Raw genomic sequence first — 10,068 nt, forward strand, 5'->3', positions numbered from 1 at the left:
TTTATCATCATCACCATTTTTTTCTTTTTTTCTTATTCATCTTTTTCTTTTTGCTTTACCTTCTCAAGTTTTTTCTTATTTTACTCTCTTAAAAAGAATAAAAACAAAAAAATCAAACAAAGAAGAAGAAGAAACACATAATGTTGTAAAATTACTTAGAAGAGAATGAACTTACATTCATTTAACTAAAGGAAAAAAAGAAGAAAAAATGCAGCATTAGAGGAAATATTTTTCTGTATTCGTAGCAAATTTAGATGTAACACGAAGATATTTGGGTGTATTTTTATTCTGATAAATTCTGCATAATTCAAAACTCTTCCTCTTCCTCCTTCTCATCTTCTACTGCTTCTTCTTCCTCATCTTCTTATTTCGTTTTTTATAATTCTTCTCGGGAGAAAAAATCAAACAAAGAATAACGTGTTACACGCGAAGAAGAAAAAATCAAACAAAGAAGAAAAAAATACATAATATTGCAAAATTAATAGAAAGATGAGGAGAAAAAAATGCAGCAACAATAACAACAATAAAAAAACCACGATGAGGATGAAAATATGAAGAAGAAGAATAAGCAATGCGAAAAAAAATGAGGAGAAATGCAAAGAAAAAGGAGAAAAAGAAGAAGGAGAAAGAGCAAGACGAAGAACGTCGAATACACGCTCTTCATTTTGCGCTATTCAAAGTTGAGGAAACGCGTGTTTACACGCTCTTTAAATTGAGAGTTATTTTTGTTGGGTTTGGGCTGACTTGTATAGACTTGTATGACAAAAAGACTTGTATGTGCAGCAAGTCTCTTCATATTATATAACTTATATAGGTGATCTTATTTATTATTATAAATACTAATAGAATAAGTTATTATTATTTTTTACTTATAATTAAATGACAATAAAATTAGAGAGACTATTTTATTTGGGTTTTAGGATTTAATGGATACCATACTCAAACATAAATAGTGATGAGGATTTCGGTCCCCATTATATGAAAGCTGTCTTTGTAGTTCTTTTTCCATCAGAGGAGTTGTGATTCAACCCTATTAGAGATACAACCTTTGGTTGAAGAAGATTAAGAAACCAAACTCTTTTAAACATGCTCATGAATTCAGGTACACTTTTACGCTCTTAGTTCTCTTTCTTAATGATTTAACATGAATAATTTTGGGATTAAGAAAATCAAGAATTTTTAACACCCTAAACCCTACAACTTCCATTTTCATTTTGTGTTGGTTCTGTGGGACGAGACAAAAATAAAAATAATCTCCTAATTTTAATGTACTGCACAATCTATTTTATTATGCATTAAAAGTGATTTCTTGATTCAACTCCTTCTCAATTCATTTGAAAATCTTTAATAACTATTAACTAAAAGGTATTTTTTAAGGTGAAGAAAGTATAATTTGACCTTAAAACATTAGAGAATAAATGAAGATAACCAAAAATATAGAGATCGATTCATAAATAGTGAAATTTAATAAATGGGACAAATTTGAATATATCCGTTTTGCAACCTTAACTTTTATGCTGTTCTTATTTTTTTTCTTTATTATATTGTTCTTCTTATTATTATAATTATTATTTCACTTATATTATAGCTTTTATTGTTCTCAATCTCATTAGTGTCATTATTATCGATTCTGTTATTATTATAATATCTTTATTATCATTATTATTGTTATAATTATTATTAGTATTATTTTGATTATTAAAATTATTATTACTATTATTCTTATTATTATAATTATTAATGTTATTATTATTGTCCTTATTGTCAATAATAATAATAATTATAGGCCTAAGAAAAATATCCTAAAAGATTGAAACCGAACATTGTAATACTAAGCCGTAATTTAAAAATGTATATTTAATGAGAATTGTTAATTTTATTAAAATATGATTTGTTCCTGTCTCATGCTCATGCTGAGGTATTGGTCCGTGGCAGTTACAAAGATTTTTACGCAGTTATTCCTGCTGAGGGTTATACCACCAGTGTGAGTCTCGTCCGAGGAGTGGGGAGTACCTGTAAAAGGGACTCCGATGCTTAAATTAGTTTTTGCACATGAAAAATAATTTAAGAGCAATTATTATGAGTAGTGAATTTTTAATGTGTTTTATTACTCGGATTTGATCCCTTATTTAAGGAAGTAGTGTAACCATTCTGTGAGTCTGTATCCCGAGGATCAGGGCATAGTGGTTTGTTGGTTCCGAGATATGGTTTGCTGATTTCTCGCTTCACTTCGTTCAGTTGGTCAAACCGAGCTTATGACGTTAGAGTCTGAGCTTATAGGGACGGATCACAGCCCCTAAATTTGACTTACTTCGGGTGCCATGGAAGTGAGTTAAGCTTGTTGGAAAGTAGCTACATGAGTGTTATAGCTCGGTTTGCACCTCTTAAACCCCAGGCTTAACTTGCTTACATGGCACTGTTTGATAATTGCTTGTCTCGCAAATTGATGTTTGCAATAATTTTTGTCTGTTAGTTCCCCATGATGCATCTGGTCCATTGATATAGATGAAAAGTCTTTTTGATCCTGTGGTTTGTCATATTTGATCGTATGGTAGTGGGGGTGTGTAGTTATTACCTTCTCTTACTTGAAAAAAAAAACTTGTCTTTTTCCCTATTTACTGCTGAAGATGTCTTCCAGAGGTACATTCTCTTCCCCTCCCATTGCTTTTACTGTTTTCCTGTTCATTATGAAAAAAGATAAGATTGTGGAAGTGAAAGATGACTGGTACCATTGGGTACATGCATATGTAAAATGTCGTGCCTCCCTATTTCATAGTGTAGAATCTTTATCTGTTTTGGACACTGTTAACTGTGTTAGGAGGGGTGCTCTTGTGGGTGTTGAGTTTCTCCTTTGCAATGGCAAGGAGATAGTTTATGAGAGGAGAGGTGACTGGTCGTATTTTTACTACTATAGTTCCGTTCTAAATGAGCTTCAGGTGAAGTTTCCTTTCACAGATTTCGAATGCAATGTGTTGACACAGCTTAATTGTGCTCCGCCGCAGTTACACTCTAATTCGTGTGCGTTTCTTTATGCATTTGAGTGTTTGTTTAGCTTTCTAGAGGTTGAACCTTTGTTAAACCTGTTCTATTCCCTGTTTCAATTGAAGGGTGTGAGAAAGGGCCTGTGGGTGAACCTTAGTAGTTATCCTAGGCGTTCTGTGTTTGTTCTGTATAAATTCTCTTTTAAAAATTTTAAAGAGTTGTTTGTAAAAATTTGCTCAAAAGAGACTGAGTACCCATTCTACGTAGATGATGAACTGGCTGAGAGGTTTTCTTTGTATTGGTGTCCTGAGTCTATGCAAGTTCTTGAGGCTGTCGGGAGGACTTCAGAGGAGGACTTAGTATTAGATTACCTTGTTGAGTGCTTTGCGTCAGGGAAGTTGTTATCTATTCATGATCTCTTGAAATTTGAGGATGACAAAGATTCTTTGTCGAGATATATAGGTAGCCCCTGTTTGTTTGCTTCCTATATTTTTGATTGATTTATGTTGGTCTTATGCTGCTTGTTTTTATTTTTTCAGGTGGCGGAGTTCCGAATCTTTTCTCTTCCCGCATGAGAACATTTTTGGAACAAAAATGGGGGGCCAAAGGTGGTTCTAGTAAGACTATTATACCTAAAGTTGCTCAATCTAGTTCTCATGCTGTGAAACAAAAAAGGGTAGTTCTTATAAGTCCTTGGAGGTGGTATCTGTTGAGGCTGTTTAGGGAGCTATTGTTCAGCATGAAAGGCCTAAACAGATGCGGCTGCATGGCTTTGCTCGTGGTTTAGACTTGAGGTCTGTATGGAGTGACCAGTTTCTTGTTTCCGAGATGGCTAACAGGGTTGGTCAGTTCCCTAGTGATGTGGATTTGCTTAATGGTGCTGGTATGGAGGATGTTGGTCAATATATGCAGGTATACTTTTGGTATTTTTGCTTTTCTTTTGTATTTCATATTGGTTTATCATATTTTCATTGATGTTTTTATAGGTCATTGTTGCTAGGATGTTGTGTATAGGTCGTACCACTGAGCTATTGGGTGTTGGTGAGAATGAGTATATGGATAAGATTGCTTTGTTGGATAAAACTGCTGCTGAGAGAGAAAAAGAGCTTACTGGGAGAGACAATATTATTGTCGAGAAAACGAAGAAAATGAAGGACCAGGAGGACGAAATAGAGACCTTTCGTGAGCAGATTCATGTTTTGCAGAGTCAGGTGTCACAGGTCGAAGTGGAGAAGGATAAGATGGTGGCTCGAGTTCGTGAGGTTGAGGTCGAAGTTATGGAGATGTTTGCTGTGGGCTTTGACCGGTGTATTAGTCAAGTCTCTGTTTTTTCTCCGAATTTTGACGTTTCAAAGTTAGATGTGACCAAGATAGTGGTCAGAGGGAAGGTTGTTGATGATGACCCTGATGAAGCTGAGGGGGAGAAGGCGGCCGAAGCTAGCAAGTAGTATTTTATTTGAATGGCATATTTAGTTATGTACTTACTGTAGTGAGCTCGAGAGTTTGTAGCTTTAATCCTTTACTTAATCTGTTTGTTTTGATAGTGTTTTGAAAAACTTATTTGACAGTTTGTGTTAATTTGAATTTCGACAAGCAAATTTAAAAAAGTATGATTTGTCGTGGGTATTTGTCATTGCTATTTTCTCGCTTTGAGTGTTTAGTGATGGATAGTTCTGTTTTTTTTTTGGGAGAGTTGGAAATGGTAAACTAAGTGGATGATGAGCCTGGAAGGGAAGTCCAAGTTTGAGACCGCTGATGGGGTTGTTAGAGGTGATTGTTTGTTGATTTGTAATTGAATGTTGACTTTTATTCCAAGATTTCAGAAACAATTCGTGAATGAAAGTTTGTTTCTATTGACATTATATGTAGCTTTTGTGCCGACTTTTATGGATAAAAAGTATTAGAGTTTGTTGTAGTCGTTTAGAATGTATGTGATGGAATGTATGATTTTGGTAACTTGAAATTGTGATTCATAAGGCTGCATTACATCTGTCATACATTGAAGTGGTCGGCCTCATTAAAACCATCCCGAGTAAAACCCTCCTTAGGGATAAAAACTTCGGTGGTAGGAAAAAGAGTACTGTCCAAGCTTCAAGTGTTAATAAGCGACTAGGTACAATAAATTCGTAATGAAAAAATGTTCCTTGTGTTTGGCAGGTTGGCTCCTTCTAGCGTTTGGAGCGAGTACAATCCTCGGCCATGTACTTTGGCAATTCGGAAGGGGCCTTCCCAGTTAATAGCGAGCTTTCCCTATCCTGGTGGTTTCTGAACATCTTCTAGACATCTTAGGACTAGGTCTCTTTGTTGTAATGTCCGTGGTCTGAACTTTTTGTTGTATTTGTTCCGTATTATTTGTTGCATTGTTTCGCTTCTGATCCTTGCCTCGTCTCTTACTTCTTCTAACGTGTCCAACTCAACCTGTCTTATTTGGTTGTTCACGGCATCCTCGAAGTAGTTTGTACTTATAGATCCTTGGGATATTTCCACTGGGATCATGGCGTCGGATCCGAAAATCAATTTGAAAGGTGTTTCGTTCGTCGATCTTTGCGGGGTAGTATTGTATCCCCAAAGTATCTCGGGTACTAGCTCGGCCCATTCTCCCTTTGCTAACATTACCTTTTTATTTAAGTGCCTGTAAAATGACCTTGTTAGCTGTTTCGGTGAGCCCATTAATTTGTGGGTGCTCGACCGAGGAAAAGTGGTGTTTTATATTCAGATTGGATAAGAAGGAGGCTATTTTTCTATCCGTGAACTGCCTACCATTGTCAGTAACACTATCCATAGTTAATCCATATTGACATATGATAAACTTCCAAATAAAATGTTTTACCTTGTCTGTTGTTATCTTGGGCAGTTGTTGGGCCTCTATCCATTTTGTAAAGTAGTCTATTGCTACTAAAAGAAATTTTACCCAACCCTTCGAAATTGGGAAAGGCCTGAGTAGGTCCACCCCCATCTGTTGAACGGCCAACCGACCTCTGTTGTGTGTAACATCTCGATCGGGTTGTGTATGATCGGGGCAAACTTTTGGCAGCTGTCGTATTTGAGTACTTTTTCTAGGCAATCTTTCTTTAACGACGGCCAGTAGTATCCAGCTCTCAGTATTTTTGCTGCGAGACTTTGGCCTCCGATGTGTGTACCACAGATCCCCTCATGAGCTTCTACCATCGCAAGGTCGGCTTCTTCTTCTCCTAGACATTTGAGTAGAGGTCTTGAAAATCCTCTACGATATAGGTCATCGCCGATAATGGTGAAGGAGCTGGACTTTCTCTTGAAGAGTTTTTGGTTTGTATCTCCCCGAGGCACTTCTCCGAGCTTTAAAAAGGTGAAGTATGGAGTTCTTCGGTCTTTCGTCTCTGACAAGCTTAAAACAAGGTCGTTACAAGTACTAGGATATTCTAGTATTATTTGTGACAGTGTGGTCTTATCTTCCTGTTTTCTTGTTGTAGCTAACTTAGACAAGACGTTAGCTCTATGATTTTCGTTTCTGTTAATATGTGTTATTTGGAAATTGTTGAATGTTGTAATTAGTTGTTTAACCCGCGCATGATATTGTTCTAATGAAGGTTCACGTACCTGGAAGATGTCGTTTACCTGTTGGACCACCAGCAGGGAGTCGCAATAGACCTTGATATTTTGTATTCCATAGTCTTTTGCCAAACGTAAGCCGACCAAAAGTTCTTCGTATTCAGACTGGTTGTTGCTGACGGGGAACATGTACTTTATTGATTGCTCGGTCGTTACTCCATTGTTGTCTTGGAGTATGATTCCAGCTCCTCTCCCGCCTTCATTAGAAGCTCCGTCCACATATAGCTCCCACTCCGGGTGAACATCTGGGGTGTTGGCGAACTCTGCTACAAAGTTTGTCAAAGATTGTGACTTCAACGCTCCCCAAGCCTGGTATTCTATGTTATGTTCGGATAACTTGATAGACCATTTGGTCAGTCTTCCTGCTAGGTTGGGCCTGCTTAGCACCTATCGCAGTGGTTGATTTGTTTGCACTATGATTTTGTGGCTTTGAAAATCGTGCCTTAAACGTCTTGCGGTGATTACTAGGGCATAAGCTAGTTTTTCTATGGTCGATATCTTGTTTCTGCGTTCTGGAGAATTTTTCTCACATAGTATACTGGGTTTTGTTGCCGACCTATTTCTATTACAAGCACGGATGAAATTGAATTAGTAGATATTGAAAGATACAAAGATAACGGGTTACCAGGTTTAGGTTTTGTCAGTATGGGAGGTGATGATAGTATCCGTTTGAGCTTGGCAAATGCATTTTCGCATTGCACTGTCCACTCGAACCTTTTTTTATTTTCGTAGTGTGTTAAAGAAGTGATTCGATCTTGTTGCCATTGCGGGTAGGAATCTTGATAGGGCGACTAGCCTTCCTGTGAGTTGCTGCACTTCTTTGACTGTTGATGACGATTTCATGTTCAGGATTGCGTCGTACTTGTCGGGGTTTGCCTCTATTCCCCTTTGAGTGAGCATGAACCATAGAAAATTTTCTTCCTGAACTCCGAATGCACACTTTTCTGGGTTGAGTCGCATGTTGTATTCTCTCAACCGGTCGAATACTTCTTTGAGGTTGGTCAGGTGTTCCTTCTTGGTGTTAGATTTGACCACCATGTCGTCCACATATACTTCCACATTCCTTCCGATTTGCCTCTGGAATACTTTGTCCATTAGTCGCTGGTAGGTTGCACCTGCATTTTTTAGATTAATGGGATGACCCTATAACAAAAGTTGCCTTGGTCAGTTATAAAGGCTGCCTTCTCTTCGTCGGCAGGGTGCATGAGTATCTGATTGTAGCCTGCATACACATCCATGAAGCTAGTATTTGATAGCGAGAAGTGTTGTCTACCAACTTGTCAATGCACGACAAGGGATACGAGTCTTTTGGGCATGCTCGGTTTAAGTCGGTGAAGTCCACGCACATTCGTCATTTTTTCGAGCTCTTTTTGACCATCACTACATTTGCTAGCCATGATGTGAATTGTATTTCTCAGATAAACCCTACACTTATTAGTTTATGTGTTTCCTTTGTTGCTGTTTCGGCTCTTTCCTTCTCGAGCTGTCTTTTCTTCTATTTTACTGGCCGAGCTTTGGGGTCCAAGGCCAGTCTGTGGCACATGACATCTGGGTGTATCCCTGGCATGTCATGTGAATAGATCGGCATTGGCTCAGAGTAAGTTTGTTACCTGTTGCGTGTAACCTGCAGGCAGAGTGGAGCCGATGTTAGTGTATTGATCTTTGTCCTCTATTCAATGTTACCTTGTTTAAGTCATCTGCCGGTGTGCGCCTTTGTTCATGGTTGATTTGTGGATCTAGCTAGGCAAGGTCTGGTATGTCGCTGGCGTTGTATACCGAGTTTATTCTCGTTGTGTGTGCCTGTTGCGCTTTGAGGCTTGCGTTGTAGCATTGTCTTGCTTCTTTATTATTGGAGTGTACTATTGCTATAGTTCCTGTCTCTGAACAAAACTTAACACATAAGTGAATAATGGAGACTAAAGCTCCGAAAGCATTTAAAGATGGTCTGCCTAAAATGATATTATAAGGGCTAAAGCATTCGACAATTAAATATTGTATGTCCAAAGTTTTTGAGTGAGGGTGTTCCCCTAAGGTCATCCTCACCCATACATAACCTGTTACGGGGATTCTCTCCCCTGAGAACCTAACTAGTTTACCGGAGGATGGTTGCAATACTTTTTCATTTAGATGCATCTTCTTGAAGGTGGATAGAAGCATGACGTCGATGCGACTTCCTTGGTCTAACAGGACTTTCTGGACTAGGAGGTCTCCAGTGGTTACCGAGACTACGACAGGGTTGTCTAGGTTGGGAGTGTTGGTTTCGAAGTCCTTACTTGTGAATGTTATATTAGGGATTCTGGGTATGAGTGTATCAGATGGTGTTTTGTCCTACATTGTGAGCATTGTCCTGTAACTTCTTTTTCTGGCCGAGCTTGTTTCTCCGCCGCACGCGAACCCTCTTGAGATGTGGTTGATGATTTTCTTGGGTGGTTGACTATTCTGCCATTAAGACTTTTCGTTGTTTGTTTTCAGGTGTTCTACCTTGTTCGACGTTGGCAGATCTTTCCGTACTTGCCCATCGATGTATTTATCCAGCAGACCTTGTCGCGCCAGCCTCTCCAATGTGTGCTTAGCCACCACGTATTCATCCATGGTATGGCCGAATTTTTGGTGAAAGGCACGGTGTTTGGTTTTGTCAACGTACCTTTGGTCTTGGTACGTACCTGCTCTGCTTGGTGGTTTTATGAGTTTATCGTGAAGAATTTGTTCGATTATGTCTTCCCTTTTGGTGTTGAATTTGGTGTATGAATCGAACTTCGGAACTAGCTTGAAAGATTTTTTGGGATCTTTGTTCTGGGACTTGTATGGTCTTTCTTCTTCCTCTCTGGATGATGGTCTCTCGTTCCTCCGAGTTTTGCAGAGCTCTTCTATTTCGATTTGTCCATTTGTTTTATCTCGGAATTCTTCCAGTGTCTTTGGTTTTGCCATAGTGATAGATTCCTGGAATTTTCCAGGTCTGAGGCCGCTTTTTATCACGTGCAACTGTACTTCTGGGTTGAGGTCAGGGATCTCCATGGCCGCCGTCGTGAAACGTGTCATGTAGTCTTTTAGGCTTTTGTGCTGCCCTTGTTTAATTGTGCTGAGGTAGTCCGAGTCTCTCACATAAATTTTGGATGCTGCAAAATGGTTGATGAACATCTTGGCGAACTCGTCAAAGCTGGTTATGGATCTTACAGGAAAATTAGAAAACCACAGTAAGGCAGCTCCATCTAAAAAAGTTGGAAAAGATTGGCATAGGATGGGATCGGAGTCACTATTGAGGAACATCATAGATTAGAATTTTGTGACATGAACTTTAGGATCTCTGATCCCCTTATATGGTGTTAGAGTCAGAGGGAGTGTAAAGTTCTTAGGCATTTTGAAATTCATTATTTCTTCGGAAAACGGGTTGGTTCGTCATCTTCTGGATTTGGGAGGTGTTTCCCCTATCTTTGCCTTGGACTCTGACTGATGCTCTTCATGGTGATCAGCGTTTATTTGTTTACTGTCGACCTTCTG

The 10,068-nt window shown here is 38.6% G+C and overlaps 1 protein-coding gene across 1 annotated transcript; it reads right to left on the minus strand.

Annotated features, from left to right (window-relative positions):
- Window positions 1-5,232: 5,232 nt before the first annotated feature.
- Window positions 5,233-9,840, minus strand: LOC140177048 (uncharacterized). The gene is made up of 5 exons (XM_072209370.1): window positions 9,234-9,840; window positions 7,730-7,792; window positions 7,333-7,685; window positions 6,034-6,957; window positions 5,233-5,598 (listed from the first exon to the last, which is right to left on the minus strand). The coding sequence occupies exons 1-5, from the start codon at window positions 9,838-9,840 to the stop codon at window positions 5,233-5,235; spliced, it is 2,313 nt and encodes a 770-aa protein (XP_072065471.1).
- Between the last annotated feature and the right edge of the window lie 228 nt (window positions 9,841-10,068).

The sequence above is a fragment of the Arachis hypogaea genome, chromosome 2 (genome assembly GCF_003086295.3).
Source record: "Arachis hypogaea cultivar Tifrunner chromosome 2, arahy.Tifrunner.gnm2.J5K5, whole genome shotgun sequence".
Classification (NCBI taxonomy): domain Eukaryota; kingdom Viridiplantae; phylum Streptophyta; class Magnoliopsida; order Fabales; family Fabaceae; genus Arachis; species Arachis hypogaea.

Bases quoted from the DNA above. Each gene is read 5' to 3' on its own strand.
- LOC140177048 (XM_072209370.1), bottom strand. From the start codon at position 9,840: ATGATGTTCCTCAATAGTGACTCCGATCCCATCCTATGCCAATCTTTT. The intron at 6,958-7,332 runs GCAACAAGATCG...CCACTGCGATAG, and splicing joins CAAGATTCCTACCCGCAATG to GTGCTAAGCAGGCCCAACCT. The intron at 5,599-6,033 runs GTACTCAAATAC...TTAAATAAAAAG, and splicing joins AGAAAGATTGCCTAGAAAAA to GTAATGTTAGCAAAGGGAGA.